The 21,143-nt window shown below is 38.9% G+C and overlaps 3 protein-coding genes and 1 non-coding gene across 4 annotated transcripts; 2 read left to right on the top strand and 2 right to left on the bottom strand.

Annotated features, from left to right (window-relative positions):
• Positions 1-1,252: 1,252 nt before the first annotated feature.
• LOC108279231 (cytochrome c oxidase subunit 7B, mitochondrial) lies at positions 1,253-2,937 on the bottom strand. Its single transcript, XM_017493303.2, has 3 exons — positions 2,796-2,937; positions 1,574-1,698; positions 1,253-1,459 (listed from the first exon to the last, which is right to left on the bottom strand). The coding sequence occupies exons 1-3, from the start codon at positions 2,830-2,832 to the stop codon at positions 1,385-1,387; spliced, it is 237 nt and encodes a 78-aa protein (XP_017348792.1). The 5' UTR covers positions 2,833-2,937; the 3' UTR covers positions 1,253-1,384.
• A 284-nt stretch (positions 2,938-3,221) lies between these two features.
• Positions 3,222-3,332, top strand: trnal-caa (transfer RNA leucine (anticodon CAA)). Its single transcript has 2 exons — positions 3,222-3,259; positions 3,287-3,332. It is a non-coding gene; the product is annotated as a tRNA-Leu (tRNA).
• A 2,103-nt stretch (positions 3,333-5,435) lies between these two features.
• Positions 5,436-7,219, bottom strand: pgrmc1 (progesterone receptor membrane component 1). The gene is given in 3 exon segments (NM_001200466.1): positions 5,436-6,038; positions 6,146-6,301; positions 6,924-7,219. Coding segments are annotated over 3 exon segments (543 nt in total). The 5' UTR covers positions 7,216-7,219; the 3' UTR covers positions 5,436-5,943.
• A 2,365-nt stretch (positions 7,220-9,584) lies between these two features.
• Positions 9,585-21,097, top strand: fam114a2 (family with sequence similarity 114 member A2). The gene is made up of 14 exons (XM_017492967.3): positions 9,585-9,721; positions 10,755-10,996; positions 11,730-11,829; positions 11,972-12,073; positions 13,051-13,178; positions 13,340-13,474; positions 13,590-13,748; positions 14,471-14,594; positions 15,168-15,253; positions 15,363-15,476; positions 15,606-15,745; positions 15,855-15,927; positions 16,218-16,271; positions 18,154-21,097. The coding sequence occupies exons 2-14, from the start codon at positions 10,769-10,771 to the stop codon at positions 18,250-18,252; spliced, it is 1,542 nt and encodes a 513-aa protein (XP_017348456.1). The 5' UTR covers positions 9,585-9,721; positions 10,755-10,768; the 3' UTR covers positions 18,253-21,097.
• The last annotated feature ends 46 nt before the right edge of the window (positions 21,098-21,143 follow it).

The following is a 21,143-nucleotide window of genomic DNA, read 5'->3' on the forward strand; positions in this document are numbered from 1 at the left end:
GTTTTAATTTGACGTCCGAATTACGACTGAAACAAATCATTTTTAGAGTATGATAAACAGTAATTAAACACTTTAAGAAAACATCACTTCAAATTAATATATATATATATTTAAAATATTTTTAAAAATCCGTTGTTTTGTGGTTTTGCCGTTTGTGTCAAATGGCACGTACACAATGGTTTTTGTCTCTATTGGGGGGACACAATAGCGACATCTTGTGGACGTTCAGAGATTAAATTTTCAGAATGATATAAAAACAAGATCCTGCATAACAAACCACAACTGTACAGGACACACACACACACACACTCTCCTGTTTGATTTCTTTCTGGAAGCAGTTATACACAACCATAAAGAGACAACAATATAGTATAATAATATGCAACGAAACAGCGTTCATACAAAATACACTATATGGCCAAAACACCTGACTGTCACACATATATGTGGTTACTTCCCTATACTGTTGCCTCAAAGAAGGAAACACACAATTAAATTGAAGAATGTCTGCAGCATTACAGTTTCCCTTCACTGGAACTAAAAGGTTTAAACCTGTTCCAGCAACAGTGCTCTTGTCCTCAAAATGAGCTCCATGAAGAAGGTTGGAGTGGAAGACCTTGAGTAGCCAGCACAGGGCCCTGACCTCAACCCCACTGAACACGTTTGGAATGAAGCGGAATACCGACTGCACCCCAGGCGTCCTCGCCCGCTTTTGTAACATCCCCAGAGCCATGTTCTATAATCTAGTGGAAAGTCTTCCAGAAGAGTGGAGGTTATTTTAACAGAAAAGGGGGAATTAATCACTTATGGATTTGGTGCTCAGGTGTCCACAAACTTTTGCCCATATAGTGCAGGCTTAATAGGTATCTTTAGCTTGTATCTACAATCATCTGACAGATGCTTTTATCCAAAGCAACTGATATACAATTTGAGCTGAACAGATGAAAGTGAACGGCGGGGATTTGAGCTCGGCTGACCCGCCCCTACCCCTAATACAGCCCGGCAGTATCACAGTTGTTTTTCCCCCATAAATACCTCAAGGCCATTGCTAGGCTTAGAATAAGCCACCAACAAAAAACAAAATAAAACAGGATCCTGTGATCAGATAGACATTGATAAGATGCTACAGGTGAAAAGGTTAATAAAGTGGCCTGTTTTGGCTTATATGTAGGTTGACCTACTAATAAAGCAACCTTAAAACAAGCTTATGGGTCCATAGCATGCTTATAAATAATAAATTACCACAAAGCACTGTATTCATATTTAATTTATTACATTTTTACAGACACATCAGAGGAACAGGGATTAGGTGTAAAGCATATCCATTAACAAAATGGAAAAGTTCACAAGGTATTCAGGATGTTCCTAAACGTTGTTTTCCCCATTACTCATTCCATTCCTTAGGCTGGACCTTGCCAACGGGAGACAGGTTCCATGCGATGCCAGTTGATGTGATCACCTGCAAACATTACACACAGCAAAAGATGCGTGGTAATGAAAAAGAACGAAGCACACATAAAATGTATAATTTGGGTGCATGTCAAGACAACACGGAGACGTCACAGACACCTACGTAGCTCCAGATTGAAATGCAAAACGCTGCTCCACCAATCAACAGCGGCATGCCGTACTTCGCATGGAACTCTCGGGATGCGCCTGAAGAAGCATTTCGCACAGCAACCTGGCGGCTGGCTTGTCCTAAGAGGGGAAGAAAACAACAGCGCATTCACCATTATATTATTTGTTTTCTTTGTCAGGGCTAGGATTAGTAAGCGCTATGTAGTAAGGGTATGGTATTCTGCACACCTGACCCTTTTTTCTGCAAATAGACCAGTAAAATACTAATGCTCATCTGTCACGTATTAAATGTTAACTTGTATTATCAGTAATTATTCCACTTTCCATCAAAACTGTTTATATCGCAAAATCCCGACAGAGGACAGTAACAGTCGCACTTTATGTAACTTGCGGGGTTAGAAATGCTAATGTCATGAAAAAAGCATCAGGTTTTATTTTTTAAATATAAAGACGATACTTGTATATTAGATGGGCACTGCTCCGAATACTGATTGGAAACGTTTCCTGTAAAATAATTAGGTCTAAATTCTACTAATAAAAACTGTTTCATTACCAGCTGAATGAAATCAGACATTTTTGGAATATCCACTAAAATGTCCTCAAAGTGTATGGAATACAGTACTCTTACGTCACTTGACATTTCTATACTGTAAGTAAGTAAGTAAGTAAGTGTGTGTGTGTGTGTGTGTGTGTGTGTGTGTGTGTGTGTGTGTGTATGTATGTATGTATGTATGAAACCCCTTTGCCTAAATTCAATCTTGTGATAAACTCAATAAAGAAGACACTGTTACACAAAGTAAAGCACTGAACACCAGAGTTAGACATCCATATTGTGCATATTACGCTGTTTTGCTGCCGTAAATCGTTGCAAACTGTTGTAAACGACCTAACGTAACACTGTGTGACATTAGGACAGCCAGTTAGCTAGCTAGCTAACTTCCCGGAAGATATTCAATGAAAGACGTAAATCTACAGGAATTAGTAAAAGGATAGAAAATAGAGAATAATTAATTAATCAACTATACATTTCTATATCAAGTGTAATGTTATGTTAGTTAATTAATTAATTCATTAACTAGATTATATGTCTAGTATTGGTGAGTTAAGAAGTGTTGTGCACATTGGCTAAGATAGCTCATTAGTAACACAACTTTCCGTTTCAGGTAAATGAAATGATAAGATAAGATAAGAAAGAAAGAAAGAAAGAAATGTCTTACCACTGAGGTTTAGGGCTGCTTTGGCGAAGCGGTACATGTTTGTCGGCGGAGGTTGAGAGTCTACACGATACCCTTGAACGGTTAAAAAAAAACCCAAAATGGCGGATGGCGCATACCGGAAATACGTAAAACCGCTAGGGGGCACTGTGGAGATTTCACGCAGGGTTGTCGTGCATGTTAGCAAATAGGTATTTTGTGATTTTCTCCACCTAACATTATTTTTTTTTAATCATCAAAATTCGCGAGTATGTGAGCGAATATTTTGTAATGGGTTAAACCAAAAACACTGAATAATCTGTAGATTTCCTTTGGTAACCCGAGCGTTCTGAGCTAGCTAAGTTAACTACAGATACACCTGTTTTACAATTAGAATTACAATTGAATAAATAATTCAAAAGCTGTACTGTGAAAAAATTGCACACTCGTGTCAGGATGGCCGAGTGGTCTAAGGCGCCAGACTCAAGGGTTCCTTCCTTCCGTACAATCGGGTATTCTGGTCTCCGAATGGAGGCGTGGGTTCGAATCCCACTTCTGACACATACACTTTTTTTTTTTTTTTTTTTTTTTTTTTTATTTATTTATTTTTTTTATATAAATTCCACTCACATGCAAATAGTTGAATAATACTCCTAATTATCAATTATTGTGCACTCTGGTAAAAGTCCGTGTTACAGAAGATACTTTACACATAGAACGAAGGACTTTGTTCATGTTTATAATGTAAATCTTTATGGTACTATTTACCAATGGTACAGATATTTAAAATGATTGGTGGTCTTGAGTTTTGGGTCAAATGTGATAAGTTTTCAGAAATTCCTTTGAAGTTGCCAGAGGTTTCCCCTAAACACATCCTTTGGTTCTGGACAATAATATTTCCCCATCATTTCCCCCCTGCCTTATTTGAAATTATGTGGTGTCGACCTTCTTGATATAAAGTTCAGTTTAAGTTTTTTAAGTTTTATTCGAGGTGAGATTGTCAGTCCTTTTCTTTTCATGAAGGTGAGGCCTCGGTTAGAACTAGAACTAGGTCTTTTACTAGTTTCCTGTCTTTACCCTGTTGATCCTAAGCTCAAAGAAACACACTATAAACTCATATCAAACATTTATCCAGTAGAGGCTTTATTGCAAAAGAAGTTTAAGGTAGAAGTTGGTCAGTCCATACAGGATTTCACAGAGTGTTTTTGTGATCGTGTAGTTTTTTGGATTTATTTAAAAAAAAAATTGATGGAAAACTACTTGAATTGGCAACATTGTAATTTTTTATTATTTTGTTCTACATTTTTGAGCTTAAGGTACATGAAAAATGTGACTAAAACACCTGCAAATGATACACATCCATGTCGAAACGTCTGCTGTGGTGATTGTCTTCACTTCACTCAGAAGGTGCCAGGTGATAATAATTACTTCATGACTCATTTTGCCTTGCAGTCTTTTTTGCTGCTTGATTTTGTATCCTTTCTTCCATCTGTTCGTTATCTGAGCAGAATGTCTATAGTCAAATAGCATGTAACCCGTTTTTGAGAAACAAATAAGCAAACAAAGCAACAAAGTGTGCACTACACCAACACAACTACAAGTGAGATTCGACATAGTACACCGTTACTGTTAGAGGAAATACGAATACAAATACCTTCATTGTCATTGTACAAGTACACTGAGATTCAGTGTGCAGTTTCCCCATCCATGAACGAAGTGGCCAGTGAGTGTATAGTACATTCATCTACTACTGGTGCTATTGGTTTTATGCTAAACGATTTGGTGATTTAATTCAGAGACACACAAACTTTATTTAAAAAAAAAAAAAAAAAAAAAAAAAAACCTCACCATTGACCAAAATGGCATCTTGGCCATTTTCTGCAAATAATTATGTAACTTCCTGCTTTTAATGGTAATAGTAAACATAACCCTCTTAAGTACCAACATTAGTCTACACCAAATTGTTTCCCAGTTTTGGACTCTCATTTATTTCTGAACCTGCATGTTCATTCATTTCTGAAATGCATGCATATCTACAGAAATGTCAACCCTCATGTATTTATAATAGACAGGAACAGTGAACACAATAAATTGATTAAATGGTTTTCAGCTGTGTTTATACACTTTTTTTTTTTACAGTAGGAAAATCAGTAGTTGGCCTCACTTATAATTCAACACTATTAATTTCACATAATGCCATTTATTTTTACATGCTGACAAAATAGCTAGTTCATGTTTCAGATTCATTGCCATTTAAAAGGTAACAATTCTAAAAATCCATGCACACTTTTAGAAATCAGAATATTTTTGCTATATGCAATTTATCACTTTTATCCATACGTTATACTAAGTATGGACTCTATGCAGAGTTTTATAAATTACACTAAGATTCTGTATCAGTTAGAAACCAATATCATGTTGTATTCAAAATGTTATGCAAAGCACAACGGTCTCTCTCACTCACTCTCTCACACACAGGGACTGCATGAACTGTCCATTGATTAAAACAGAATAATGACATTGCATTTATTATTGCTGTAGCAACAGCATGTATTTGAGATTCAAGACTTGGAATTGGTGTGGTTAATATAAATTGGCATTAAACTCATAATAAATTGGAATCAGTACAGTTTTAACTAGCTGGCAAACAAAAACATGGCCAAGTTAATATGAAAATTGCTTTAATAAGTATTTTCAGGTACAAGTGCTTCATAAACTCTTAGCGTTATTAAGGTCCCAGTCATGGAATGTTAGATTTTGTCTACATTTGTAGAATTATAAATCACATTCCTGCTTCCCTCAGGGGTTGTTTGCAAATCGCATACAAAACGTATATGTAGTGTATCATAACTACTTGCATTTAATATTATTGTTAGATGAAACGCCTTAACAAAACATCGCGATAACAACATTGTGGTCCACGTTACTTGAGTATGTTGCATCTAAGTACAAGAATGACATTTGCTCCTGCCGCCGCTGTCGGAGAACTCTCTTAAGAAAAACGCTAACTGGAATCATCTTAGCACAAATTATTTATGGCATGCTGAAACGTGAAGGCATGGTGCTCCAGACCAAACAGTCACAGTGAACCAGAATTATAAGGACACATCAATGATTGCAAGTACATTAGGTACATAGCTGAGAGGAACTATGTTTGGGTGCCTCTCGTGACCTAATCCTTCTTTTTGTCCTTCACTTCTTCGTCGTCCGTGTACTCTGTCGGCTCTTCACCGGGCTTCAAGAGTTTGCCGATGTAATCGTATTTGTCTGCCAGGAGAAGGCAAGAATATTTACTACATGAAACCCAACACAAACATGCAGTGTAAATTTTTTTTTTTTTTTTTTAGAAAGCACGTGAAAGTGCTTTGACTCACGGGTGAACTGCGTCTCCCACTCGCCCAGGCTCTCCTGCTGCGTCACATTGAGGTCCGAAAGATCGTCGTGCGTCTCTTTCAAAGCCTCCTTCTCCAGACAGAACGTAGCCAATCCTCTGGAAGCATCTCTGCCTGCAAAGACTCCGTAAGGGCCATCTGGAAATACACAGCAATGGAAATTAATATGGTCTGTTCATCATGTTTATTCTCCTAACAACCAGAAACTCTTATCATATCTTTTCTATGATAACGTCTTTGGAGAGGTCACAGAGGGTTGGGATCACACAAAGTCGTTGACGTTTCACCTAATTGCATAAACTCCCGAGGGGGGAAAAAAATGGAAATGTTTGATTAGACCCTGATCTTTGATCTGATCTACATCTCATTACTCATTCGCAAGTTTCAAACAGCCCTAGTGTCTCCTAGTTACAGAGTTCCTACCTAATCAACTGAAAAACTAGGAATCTAGTTAAACTAGGAATGCAAGTTATTTCACATTCGACCCGACCCCGACCCCCCCGGATCTTCTGAAAGTGCCAATGACCAAGGAAGGAAATAGGATGGGGTGTGACTCAAGTGAAACTAAGTCCACTGAGCATAGAAGTGCAAAATAAAGCATTTGCAAAACTCAAAAACAGGGAAAACTCGAAAGATAGAAGTTCCCCAGCACAACCATGTGCTACTAAATTATTTATTGCATTCATAAACAAACGAATTAAAATCACGTGCACTAAGAAAAACTGTGCCTTTTTTAATATTATAAATTATCTTTAACTACCAGGACCGTAGAACTTCTTTCCTCTGGTCACATCAAACACTTTGCCATTGACAGCCATGAGGATCCTCGGATTCTCCACTCCGTCATACTGCTTCAGGTCCTCCAGAGTGAAGTCTCTCTTCTTCAGTTTGGGTAACGGCTCCTCGACTTCGGCCACTTCTGCAGGCTTGTCTCCGCGAAATATTTTGTAGAGCAGAAACAAACAAAGGCAGAGCAGACTCAGGTTCAGGGGCGACGTGAAAATTTCTTCAAGAACACCAGGAGAAGTTTGTTCGCTTTCCAGTTCGGCCATTTTTGTTTCTGACTCTTTCTGCGTGCGTGAGAGCGAAACGAAGCGTCGCGAGCACGAACACCAGACGACCAATCCGAGAAGCGTTTCCACACATGACTGTTCCGGATTAGCCAATCAGCTGCCTGGAAGAGCCTCCTTCGTCTTGAATGTATTAACATATTTAAAGTTTGTGAACTTGCTTGATTTCAGGCGAACTCATATGTGTGACAGTTATTTGTTTTATTTTTATTTTAATTTTTATTCTTAAAGTACAGCGTATGTTGTTAAGAACTAGGCGTTTTGTATTCAATCAAATGGCGACTCAAGTGGTTTTTGTTTAAACGACCAGCTATATATAAAAACGAATATTTTCGGATCTAAAATCTGATTGGCTGAGTCAGTCATCACGCTCATGTTTATTAATGCACCAGGTTGTCAATAAATAGAACCGTTATAGTATTGTATAGAAATCCCTGACGTTTCTTCCTGTCCCTTATGTTGCTAAGCAACCAAACTGTTAACAAACTACATTGTGTGGCGGAAGATTTGTTTACTGTAAATATTATTATTAATAAAAGTAAGTTATAAAAATGATTGAACACTAACTTTTATGATAGTTTTGGACTCTCTTATTTCCAGTAAACGCTTTATCCTCGTTAAGGCTGTGGTGAATCAAGAGCCTATCCCAGAAACACTATGCGTGAGTTGGGAATGAACACTGAATGGAACGCCAGTCCGTTAACACGTATTCATACCTAGCGGCAATTTATTTTAGCCAGTCCGCCTATTGGCATGGTAACTAACTGGAGAACACGTAGGAAACATGCACAATAACCCCAGCTCAGGATCGAGCCAGGGATCTTGGAGCTGTGAGGCAGCAACGCTACCTGCACGTCCCATAAGCATTGCCGTCATGCCAAGAACACCTTTACTCATGATAAAATCACTGAAATACACACCCTCTTGTGACTTGTTGCTTTGCTTTACCACATCTGTGTACACTGAAAGTACAATGGTCATGGGACTTGCAGCTGACTACGTAAAGTACATTATGTCCAAACTTTTGTGGACACCTGGCCATCACACTCATATGTCCATGTTGAACATCCCATTATAGATTTTATCCCCCTTTGCTGTTTTAATAAGCTCCACTCTTCTGGGAAGTATTTCCACTAGATTTTGGAGCGTGGCTGTGGGGATTTTTGATCATTCAGCCATAAGAGCATTAGTGAGGTCAGGCACTGATGTCCGGCGAGGAGGTCTGGAGTGCAGTCAGCGCTCCAATTCATCCCAGAGGTCTTCAGTGGGGTTGAGGTCAGGGCTCTGTGTAGGACACTTGAGTTCTTCTGGTCCAACCTTGACAAATCATGTCTTCATGGAGCTCACTTTGTGCACAGGGGCATTGTCGTGCTGTAATAGGTTTGGGCCTCTTAGTTCCAGTGAAGGGAAATTGGGATGCTACAGCATATAAAGACATTGTATACATTTGTGTGCTTCAAACTTTGTTTGAAGCACACAGTTTGGGGAAGCAAACAGTTTGGGGAAGGCCCTATTTTGGATGATTGGATTGATGCATTGATTTAAAAGCCAATGATTGAAATATTATGTTGTACAGGGTGTGCCAAAAGTCTCCATATACAGGGGAAATTAACACTTTTTAGCTAAATGTCTTCCAAATTTTTTCATGCTTAGTCATCGGGAAGTAGTGATGGACTTTAACAGGAAACATGGGAAGCACATCACACATCACACACACCCACACACACACACCCACCCCCCCACACACACACACAAAAACCCACTGTTACTAAACTTAGTACTTATTCAACTTAAACTCATTCAAAAAGACCGGAAGTGTTGCAGACCAACCGCGAAGAGGACGTCCACGAACATCCATTGACGAAGGCACAACCGACGTGGTGCTGGCAAACATCGTCCCCTATTTATGGAGAATTTTGGGACACCCATAGATTATTATAGATAACAAATTGACCATTATTTTTTAAAAAAAGGACAGACTGGTGTGTAGAAATTTTTAAAATCATTTTATGTAAACTCATGTGTAAACAATTGAATAGGCCTCAACTCTGATACTTTACAATAATCCTTCTCTACGCTATCATCATTTGAGAATTAACACTAGGCCTAGCCCAGATTCTGAATAAAGTCGGTCTCATATCGATTGGAGGCTACTCAATTGATTATATTATATTATATCCTATCGCATTAGACTCTGTGGTATCGTCAAATATCGAATCGTTGCTTTGTGAACCGAGATCCTATCATATCGTATCGTGTGAAAGTCTGAAGTTAGTTTTACACCCCTTGCTTGGGCACAGCCCAACATTTTGGTGTAATAGCTCTCCGAACCACCAGATGGCGCCATGTAGCTCCTAACACACTTTCTAGGTTGATAGCTGAAGAAAAGATCAACTAGGAAAAACAAATCGACTCAGGCGTTGGACAGAAAGTCCAGTGACGTGGCCTCGAGGATCACCCGAGTTCTGATACATACAACAATTAATAGGTTTGTTTTTCAATTTCTTTGCTGTTTAAGCCAGTGTTATGTTTGTATAATTATCGTAACAGGTAAACAGATAATTACCTCTCCACATAGGAGTTCCAGAAGCCTTCCTAATCCCTAAATGGTGTAAAAAAACAATGGATTCTGTAACATACATAGTGCACTATATGTACAATAGAGAGCTTTTTTAACATTCAGATATTTTCTACTGGATTTACAGGACGTCTTTAGTAACTAGACCATTAATCAGTAGAACATTACATGCCTGATTGATTACAGCATCATGTCATGTGGTGTCTTGCACTGTTCAGCTTTCAGGCAGAAGGCCACAGCTGTTTATTGATTTATTCCTATACAGCTGTTCCCAGATGTGAACTTAATGACTTCTGGATAATCAGGGCATATAGATAGATAGATAGATATTGGACTTGACAGAAGGGTAGTCCATGTACTTGAAGACATAACCTTGTAAGTAATAAAAACAATGGTTTAACATTGACTAGAATAAACATAATGACATAACATCCAATTAACTATGTGCTAGTGTGATCAACAATGAAGACATTCAGTGTTATACAAATCCTGAAGACAAATGTGTAGTATGTGTATACATGCGTAATAGCATGATATTACTAGTTAAATGCCCACGTACATCCAAATCCATAGCGTGTATAGTTTATTAAACATTTCTTTTTATTGGAATTACTTATCAAATTCTTCAAACTGTATGCCTTGTCATGCATGAACAAGTATGATGGTAAAGAATACCTATATATATATATATATATATATATATATCTTAGGATTATATGATATTATGATCTATATCTATATCGCTTATATAAATATATGAATAAATAGTTAAACATACCATAAGGACAAGTTGCTGTTTTATTGTACTGACCAATGTAAACACAAGAGCCACTATTTTAAAGCAGAAATGCGTCACAGTGCTGAATGCAGGTAGTCCATTCACTAGATAATGAGTGTGTTTTTGAGATTTTTAGCTCTATAATCATTTATCTGTCCATTATAGAATTATGTTATAAGATGTCAGACAACGAACACCCAGCCACTGACCTACAGGAGAACGTGGAAGGCCACGTCCCCAAAGAGCCACCGCCTGCGTCACACAGTGATTCTTCACATGACACGCAAAGTGACAGCTCAGCTGACGTAACCCCGACTCGAAAGACGAGGAAGAGACCGGAGAACAAACCACCTCCCGAAGTCCAGGAACGTCCGGAGACAGCCAGTGAGGCAGAAAATGCATCGAAGGTAAATCGGGATTTATTCTGTGGAAAGTTTCTATAGTGTGCGTTTAGCACAAACTGCCAGTGATACAGTAATGTTGCATTAAAAAAAAAAAAACCCCAGAAAAACTGTTCTATGATCCTTTATTTAATGTCTGCACAACAGGGTTTTTATATAAAAAAAATACCATATTTATTTTATAATAAATAAATATATAGATAGATAAATAAATAAATATTTAACACTGAAAAGTAGAGAAAAAACTCAAACGTGTGAATATTTGAACACTTTACAATTTCCGCCCTGTGTGTGCGGAGTCGGCGTGTTCTCCCCGTGCTGTGGGGGTTTCCTCCGGGCACTTCAGTTTCCTCCCCCAAGTCCAAACACATTGGACTGCATTCGCATGTCTAAAGTGTCCGTAGTGTATGAATGGGTGTGTGAGTGCGTATGTGATTGCGCCCTGCGATGGATTGGCACCCTGTCCAGGATGTGCCCCGCCTTGTGCCCCATGCTCCCTGGGACAGGCTCCAGATTCCCCGTGACCCCGTTGGATAAGCGCTATAGAAGATGGATGGATGGATGAATTTTAACACGGCATTTTCCACTTCCAGACAGTTTGCACCGAAATTCATTAACTGCGTAAATTTTTAAAAGATATCTCGCAGAAACATATTTTATCACGATATTGATATTATATCATCTCATCGTCCAGCCCTATTACTAAACCTTATTTATTTATTTATTTACCTCTGTTCAGGCTTCTTCACAGACGACTGTATCCCAAGGTGGTTGGGGGAGCTGGGGAAGCTGGGGGAAGTCTCTTCTTTCTACAGCCACAGCCACTGTTGCCACCGTAGGCAAGTTCCATCATAATTACTGACGTTTGTGCTGTCAAGAACAAACACTCACACCTAATCAAATATTTTGTTTGCAAAACACGGAATTAGCTTATTAATGGACAAAGAACGACACGATAGGTTGTCTGTTCTCTGATTTAAGGCCAAGGACTGTCTCAGGTCATCGAGAAGGCAGAGACGTCTTTGGGAATTCCCAGTCCTACGGAGCTCTCTGCCCAAATGGAAAAGGAAGAGGAAGCTGATGGTATTGTATCCCGTTAGCGCGTTACGGCTTTATTGATATTTTCAGAATAAAATCGACACCTTTTCCCAACTGGAGAACTAAAAGCCACTTAAAACTCACTTATAACGGAACTCTAAAGGCAGTGTCTTATTCATTAGATCTAAAACACGACATACCGCATAAAAAGACTCGGAGATTAAAAAGTGACAGTGTAATTTTTTTTTTTATTTTTTTTTTTTACACTTTGCTTAGTAAGTGTGTAAACTGTGACATGATGATGAATCTGAATGTGAATCTGAATCTGAATCAGGTACCAGCTAGTAGCCAGAGCTCGGATATCAGTATATAGTGAGAATAGAAGTAGAAATAGTGGGATTGGGACGTCCCTGATTATTATCAGAAGTAAGTTGGGGTGGGTGATATGACACAGATATCATATCAGGATCCTTAAAAGCATTTCTACGTACACGATATGCATCACGCTCACAAACTGCCGACAAAACAGCAGTGTGGCGTTAGAAACAACCGTCCGATTATTTATATAACGTCCACGAAAATACATAAATAAATTAAATGTTATTATTTTGTCTTCTGGGAGACATGTACGCTTACACGTAGTTTCTGAAAGGCAGTACTAAATGAGCAAAAAAAATTAATCTTTAAACAAAATAATAACAATTCACGCCGATCATCCTGTTCAAAAGTTTACACCCCCCATGGCTCTTAATGTATCGTGTTGCCAGGGCAGTACTAACTTAAAATAAAAAAAAATAATAAATTTTATATCCTACGACGACGAGATCGTCGACGTCTACGATTTCTCAGAAAAAGCGTACACCGACATGCGATGTTATCGAATCATCATACCGCCGAGCCCTCGTAGTAATCGCACACGTTAAAACGCAGTAGCTAGATATTATGCTAAACCTCCGAAGTATTCTTTAATAATGAAGATATTGTGTTGATGTAACCTGTTGGGGAATCTTGTCTCACGTCAGCTCCTTCCAGCTCCAGTGAAGGAAACACAGGAGAAGGAGACGGTAACGTGTTGGGAAGTGCCATGGGAATGCTGTCCTCCAGCAGTATGGGAATGCTGTCCTCTCTATCCAGTGTGGTGCAGAGTACAGTAAGCGTTTATTCATTTCTAAGTATTCGGTACGTACGTAAGGCTTAAAAATGATTCATGATTTCGCTGATCTTTATGGTACCGTTGTATTTTCCACCTTCTTTCCGCACTTAATAAAGTAAGTCTCGGTCTTTTTGTCTGCCCCTTTATTTGTCGGCCAGAGTAAAACGGTAATAAGTGGTGGACTGGACGCTTTGGAGTTTATTGGTAAGAAGACGATGGATGTGATAGCAGAAGGAGACCCTGGCTTCAAAAAAACCAAAGGCCTGATGAACAGAACGTCCACCTTGTCACAGGTGTGTTACGGCGCCTATAGAGACTGTTGAGACTCTGTGCGAGAAAGTTTCATAACCGTGACTCCTTGATATTGTGGAAAGGTGACTTAATTGTGACTCCTGCTCCTCTGTCAAGGTTTTAAGGGAGGCGAAGGAACGAGAGGAACGGCAGACCGCCGAGAACGTCACCTCAGAAACAGAGAAGAAGGCTCATTATGGGATGTTGTTTGATGAGTTCCAGGGCCTGTCGCATCTAGAAGCCTTGGAGATCCTGTCCAGAGAGAGTGAAGCGAAGGTAGTGACGAATCATTACAAAAGTTTAGCGTTAAAACGGAACCTGTACGTTAACGGGGAAAGCGTCCCGCTCTTTAGAACACCGATAACCAGCTTCATCCGTTTTCTTCAGAGGGGCTGCAGTTTGCGTTCTTGGCGCATTTCAGATTTCAGATGCTTCTGATGCATCGATCTTAAAAGAAATGAGAAAGTAAATAAAGTTGATTGCATCGGACGTTGAAACAACGTTCTAATAATCTAATTAAGAGCCAGGGGGGTGTAAACTTTTGAACAGGACGATTGGTGTAAATTGTTATTATTTTGTCTTCGGGGAAAAAAAGATCTTTAATCAAAATAATAACAATTTACACCGATCATCCTGTTCAAACGTTTAACACTTAAACACAGTGTTCATCCCTGCTCACGGGTTTCCTCCGGGTTCTCCGGTTTCCTCCCCCAGTCCAAACACATGCACGGTAGGCTGATTGGCGTGTCCAAAGTGTCCGTAGTGTATGAATGGGTGTGTGAGTGTGTATGTGATTTTGCCCTGCGATGGATTGGCACCCTGTCCAGGGTGTACCCCGCCTCGTGCCCCCTGCTCCCTGGGATAGGCTCCAGGTTCCCCGTGACCCTGAAAAGGATAAAGCGGTATAGAAGATGAATAGATGGACACTCTCCAGTGTCAGTCTGTACCTTTTTTATCAGCGTTTGTTGGTTTCTGAGGTGCGGTGTTGATGTCTGCAGGTGAAATCAGTGCTGACCACGTTATCGGGCGAGGAGCTGACCGCTCTGAGAGACGATCTGGAGCAGATCAAGGAGTCCTTCTCCCTGATGGAGTTCGATGAAGAGGAGGTAGACGACCCAGAAGGTAAACAAATCGATTCACTAACTACAGACATAACACTACTGTGGAAATTTTGTTCTGTAGAAGGGATGTAACCAGAATGCGTTCTAAACATGTACGAATATAGATAGGATTAGGAGATACAGGTTGTTGTTTTTTTTTTTTTTGGAAAGCTTGGAGGAAATCTGGTTGAGACAAGACGCACGCATCAGGACGCGTGATGTATTTACAGCCTCCATTAATTTATTCTTTCATTCCTTCTTCCTCAGTAACTGCCTAGTCTGGGTCACATGGTCGTTTAGGTTACTGGTTCGTTTATTCATTGATTCATAATTTTGGAGAAACAAAAAACAACAACCCAGACCCAACTAAATTCATTAGGAAAATAACGTGGGCATCAAAATAATATTTAAAAACATCTCTCCATATCCAGATCCAATATACAAATATTCGTAGCACTAAAAAGATGCGGGTACAGATACAGACAGTGACTTTGTATTACACCCCTAATTTATACAAATGATTCCGTCAGCCGTCTGTTTTTTTTTTTTTACTTTGTAAATGGAGTTAAAAGAAATTGCGATATTTTTCTCTCAGTCGACGCCGGTGAAGATTTCCTTAAGGAACTGACCGATGCTCTTAAAAAGCTTCACATATCTACGACAGCGGAGAGGCTTGGCAAGGTAAGATATATATATATATATTTTTTTAATAAGCTATGAATGATCAAGATTATTATTATTAATTTAAAATATTTTGGAGAAAATAAATGGATTTATTTGAATCATTCAGGCTAGGAAGAATGCATTTGACCGTATTATGGACATGAAGATCCCAACTGAAGCAAAGCAGCAGCCAGAAGAGGGCAGCGAGCAGGAGGCCACGGTGACCAAGTGCACTGTTGAGGTGTGACTTATCTCTATTATTTAAATTTCTTAAAAATGTGCAGTGTGAACTGTTGGGGTTTTTTTTCTCTCTCTCTCTCTCTCTATTTTTCGATTGTGTGGTTGTGCTGTTTGTCTCCCCACCCTTTAGGATGCTCACTTCTCTGCTATCACGAGCTTGGCAGAGCTCACAGCCAGATCCATTGAGCAGTTCCACAAGGTGGCAGAAATGCTTCTTCACTCCACCACTGAGGGGGTCACTGCTCTGGAACAAGCCAAAGTCCTGGCACAGTAAGTTGTTTTTCCTCTTAACACACAGGTCAGTGAGTGAGAATTTCTAAAAAAATTAAATTAAAGTCATTAAAGTAACAACGTCCCTTTTTTTTCCTTCCGCTTTCAGAATCACAGTTGTTCTCTGCAAGGAGGTATCGATGCTGTCGAAAAAATTCACAGCTTGTTTAGCGACGATTGGGGTAAGAGAGAGCACAGTCCCGTCCTCTAGTCCGTGTATACACAGTGCCCTCCAGTAATATCGGCACCCTTGGTAAATATGAGCAAAGAAGGCTGTGAAAAAATCGTCTTTATTGTTTAACGATTTGATCTCATATTTACCGAGGGTGCCGATATTTGTTGAGGGCGCCGTATGTTCATAAATTCATTTGCACTCTAAAGTTAACAGATCGGTGCACCTATGTTCTTAGAAATCTTCATTTTGATTCAACGAACATTGTATACAAGGAAATCCTTGTTCTTTCCTTCACAGTCAAATGAAAAAGGAGAGGTACTGAATCCGTTAATCACTGGAGTTTTCCTGGAGGTTTGTTTCATCCAATTACATTTCACGATTGGGAATTAAAGTTATTTTAGATAACGGGCCACATTACACACAGTGGGATAGACCAGTGGTTTTCAAAGTGGGGGCTGCGCCTCCTTTGGTGGCCGCCAGGGGGCGCCCGGGGGGCCTCAACAATTTGGTGTGAGAAATAAATAAATGTGTGTTTTCTCTTTCTCACTCTCAGACAACCACACACACACACACACACACACACACACACACACACACACACACACACAGTCAATTCCTAATGTAATGTAAAGATGTAAGATGTAATTATTAATAATAAAAAAGGGGGATATATTCAGAAGTCTGTATTTTTAATGTGTTTTAAAGACATCTTGCAAAAGGGTGGCCTCAGTCAAATGTTAATGCCATTTGGGGGGCCTTGCCCTGGAAAAGTCTGGGAACCCCTGGGCTAGACAAATAAATAAAAAAATCGCTTTAGTCGAGGGATAAACTAATGCATTTTGCTCATGAATCTATACAATATAGTCCATAATATTACTGTAGATGGAAAACTAAATGTAGTCTGCAAAATTATTAACAAATAAAAAAAATCTAAAAGTAAAAAAGATGCAAGTGCATACGTATTCACAACCCCAATCTCTCTCTACCTTTTACCACATTTTCTACTTTTACAACCTTGAACTGAAATGGACTTAATAAAGATTATTGGTCATGAATCTACACAATATAGTCGATAATACTGAAAAATAAATAAATAAATATATAAATCACTAAAGGCTACCAAAAAAAAAAAACCCCATAAAAGTTGAGTGTGTGTGAATAAGTATTACCTTTAAATTATTATTATTATTTTTTTCCTTTTTCTTTGAAAAGAGACGTGGTTACAGCATCAAGTTTTTCGCTTGCTAGTGAAGAATTGCATAATTAACACATTTTGTCAGTAGCTAAATTTATAGCTCCTTCATGAATTTTATATTAAAAAATTTATATTTTAGAGGTTTTTTTTCTATATTTTGCCCCCTGGTGGAATAAGAGAGTTGCGATTTTTTTCAAACGACGGTCCACAAGAACCTTTATCGGGTGGTCCTGGCTTGCAGTATGTTTGACAACTTTGGCTTAACCATGCCGATTTTATCTAGGGATTTTTCTGCGTATAACGTACATTTCTTTACGAAACCCATGAAAATGTGCGCCGAAAGTACGTGGACATGTTTTTATTTACTCCGTAAAAATCGTGCGTACGCTTTCTGCAAGTATCGCGTCGAATAAGGTGCCGATTTAACAAATACAGAAATAACAACAGTCGGTCTACCTAAAGATGTCTAAGACCTTCACAAATTGTGAAAAAGTGTGATTCCCAGACCACGTTTCGATCAATTTGTCGGATAACTGCCTACAAAATGAACATAAACCTTCACTTAATTCAGTTTGTAATCATCTAATGACTGTCAAAATGTCCACGCCGGTCCTGTTCCCGTAGTCAGAATCTCTCCCATTCCTTTTGGAAACGACAGACCTTGATTTTTGGTCGAGATACACGCAAAAGGGAAACACGTTTCAGTTCCAGAAAACGTGTCGGTTGTTTTACAATGTTTTGAAAGACACTCACCCTCCACTTTATGAGGAACACATGTACCCTTGTTAATTCACGCGGTTAGATAATTGCACGAACGAGCAGGTGTACGCGTTCCTATTAAAGTGGATGTGTCGTAGAAAATCTCAGGGGTTTTTTTTCCCCAGCTACACAAACACCGAACGGGCTAGCAAACCTAAACCAAGATGCTCGCCTCAAACATTTATCTATAAACGCATTACGAAGGTGTTTATTTTTATTGCTTGAATGTGCATTTATTTAATTAAACTGTTACGGTTTCGTTCTACTTTTTATTCCCAGGCCTCCAACAGTGCTTCGTATATCCAGGATGCGTTCCAGCTGTTAATGCCAGTACTAGAGGTGTCTCACATTCAAACGACGGCCGACTCGAGTCACTGATAACGACTCGGCAATCCGCCGCGTCAAGTAGGAATTTAGACAGGAAGAAGGAGCATTACGACGAAGGACAGGTTGGAAATCCAGTGCATACTTTTGATGTACTGTATGGAGTAACATGACGTGCAAGATGGACTTTTATTGTTAATTTTACCAAAAAAATATCATTGGGAATTTTTCAAATTTTCAAAAATGTCAATGCTGTTCCACGTGATAAATTTTTGTCTTGTTTATAAATCTGACCATTTAGATTAGAAGCTTTATGCAGCATCAGCTGTTAAGTCTTTCTCTCTCTTTTTTTTTTTTCTTTTCTTTTCTTTTACAATTACAATCACGTCGATAAAGAACGCATCGGTATTGTTTTGGCCTTAATGTGTTCAGACTCGTAACAATAAATACAAGAATTGTAGATTTTTAAAGAAATACGTCATGTGACCTCTTACGTGAGCACTCATGCAATTGATAAGTGTTGTGATCTAAGGATAAGACGTGGAACATTCCTCACGTTGAGGGTCTGTACTGCTACGGTGTCGGTTGAAAGACGCTATCTCGGGTAGATCTCGAATAAAAGAACAAAAGGAGGTTCGGCATGTGGTATCGTAGTGTGATGTCATTCTCAGAAGGAAAAAAAATAATTAAGCTACTGTGCTTTTTATCTGATTTCATACTATTGGCATTTTAAGTTTATTAAAATAAACATCCTTTGTGATGCTTTGCCAGGCCTTTACTGCAGCTGTCTTCAGTTGTTGTATGTTCGTGGGTCTTTCTGCCTTAAGTTTTGTCTTTAGCAAGTGAAATGCGTGCTCGGGAGGGTTGACTGACTTGGTCGTTGCAGACTATTCCACTTCTTCGCTTTAAAAAAACTCCTGGGTTGCCTTTGCGGTATGTTTGGGGTCATTGTCTATCTGTAAAGTGAAGCGCGTAAGTGTGTAATTAACTTCACTGAATTTGGTTGAATCGGAGCAGACGATATATTCCTATACACTTCAGAATTCATCCGGCTGCTTCTATCTTGTCACATCATCAATAAACACTAGTGACCCAGTGCCATTGGTAGCCATGCATGCCCATGCCTTCACACTGCCTCCACAGTATTTTACTTAACATGCCCAAGCCTTCTCCATACGTTTTTTTTTAATGTTTTTTTTTTTAAGTGTTCCTGTTATCTCCCTATTCTATGGGTTTACAGCGACTGCGTCCAAATGCGAATGCCACACCTGGAATCACCTCCAGACCCTTTACCTGCTCAATTGATGAAGAAATAACAACGGAATAGCCCACACCTGTCCATGAAACAGCTTTTGAGCCAAATGTCCGATTACTTTTGGTCCCTTGAAAAAGAGGGGGCTACATATTAAAGAGCTGTAATTCCTAAACCCTTCCTCTAATGTGGATGTTAGTACATTTAAATTAAAGACGAGAGACTACACTTTAAGCCCATATTCATTGTTTAACTGTAACTTGAATACGTTTTGGTAAACAGACAAAATAAAACTGGTCAGTGTCCAAATATATATGGACCTAACTGTATAGATTTTCCCCGCTCCAAATTTACTATATAAAAATATCCTACAGGGTGTCCCAGAAGTCTCCATAAATACTGGACTATGTTTACTAGCACCACGTCTGTTGTGGCTTCATCGGAGGACGTTCGCGGACGTCCACTTTTTCTCGGTCGGTCCGCCAAACACTTCGTCTTTTTGAATCTGTTAGTAAGTTTGGCGACAGTGTCGTGCGTGATGTACTCGCCATGTTTCCTGTTCAAGTCCGTCGCGACCTTGCGACATCGTCCCGATCCAGCCACGAGAATGATTTCAATACGTTCTTCTTTTGTTACAGGCGTTCTTAAAGGCTATCTGAAAAAAATATATACTTAATATAAACGAAGTATGGAAATTTTTGAAAGACATTTTGCTTTATATATTAAAAAAAAAAAAAAAAGGTGTTCATTTCCCCTGTATTTAAATGAGTTAATATTGTAAAACCTTCCAAGTGATCCAAGTTCATTAAAAAAATGTATAAAGGACAGGAAAATGAGCAATTTCCTCCATTTCAGGTCTAAGGAGAGTAATGGAAGGTGTAATAATATTACTGTGGAGTCAGGAACTGCTTGCTGACAGTGGCAACTGCATAAACTCAGCTGGACGGCGGATGTTTAGGTGATTCTGCAGCCATGTGTGGTAAAAATAAATAAATTCAGTATAACCCTTATACAAATCAGTTGTCCAACATCCAAATGGCTGACGTTTAAACTGTATGTTTAATCACGTTCTAATCATCATCACCACCATTAAGATTACTCGCAAGACGTTAGATTTGACTCTTCATTGTAGGCGTAAATGATCTTTTTAGGTGAAAACATTGTTTTCGACCATTATTTATTCTGACAGCATCCTTTAATGAATATAGCTAACTGATATTAACTATATACAAGGCTAATATTAGCTATGTCAAACGTACATTGATTTTATTTCATATTAATTAACATTCTCCATTTCTCGGGACAAAAATCAAGGATGCCTGACGAGTCCATTCAAAGGCATGCGGGGAAGTTAGCGGGCTTTTGGGTGTCGGAGACCTTAATACAGCTGCACGAATCATTTTAGATGAAAAATGCTCTCTTGGCTTATTTCTGAGTGATAATTCGTACTAGTTAAATTGTGGGACTCCTGTGAAAAATGTGTAAAGACTAGCAGGTCTGTAATATAATATAATCAGAGTCACTAGATACTGTGTAATGTCATGTAGTTGTATATGGTACACAAGCCTATAAAATACTACAACAGTTTTGTTTTTCTTACAGAAACATGTAACTGCTTATTTTTTAAAATAAACACCTAAGAGATGATTTTCACGATTATGTGTATGCAATATTTTTACATCAATCCAGCGCT

The sequence above is a fragment of the Ictalurus punctatus genome, chromosome 18, assembly GCF_001660625.3.
Source record: "Ictalurus punctatus breed USDA103 chromosome 18, Coco_2.0, whole genome shotgun sequence".
NCBI lineage: Eukaryota > Metazoa > Chordata > Actinopteri > Siluriformes > Ictaluridae > Ictalurus > Ictalurus punctatus.

What these genes read in the sequence shown, in the direction of transcription:
- fam114a2 (XM_017492967.3), top strand. Translation starts at nt 10,769, where the DNA reads ATGTCAGACAACGAACACCCAGCCACTGACCTACAGGAGAACGTGGAA. An exon ending in CAAGCCAAAGTCCTGGCACA is followed by an intron (nt 15,746 to 15,854) that starts GTAAGTTGTTTT and finishes TTCCGCTTTCAG; the next exon opens with AATCACAGTTGTTCTCTGCA. An exon ending in CTTGTTTAGCGACGATTGGG is followed by an intron (nt 15,928 to 16,217) that starts GTAAGAGAGAGC and finishes TTTCCTTCACAG; the next exon opens with TCAAATGAAAAAGGAGAGGT.
- LOC108279231 (XM_017493303.2), bottom strand. Translation starts at nt 2,832, where the DNA reads ATGTACCGCTTCGCCAAAGCAGCCCTAAACCTCAGTG. An exon ending in AGCAGCCCTAAACCTCAGTG is followed by an intron (nt 1,699 to 2,795) that starts GTAAGACATTTC and finishes TTCCCCTCTTAG; the next exon opens with GACAAGCCAGCCGCCAGGTT. An exon ending in GCATTTCAATCTGGAGCTAC is followed by an intron (nt 1,460 to 1,573) that starts GTAGGTGTCTGT and finishes TAATGTTTGCAG; the next exon opens with GTGATCACATCAACTGGCAT.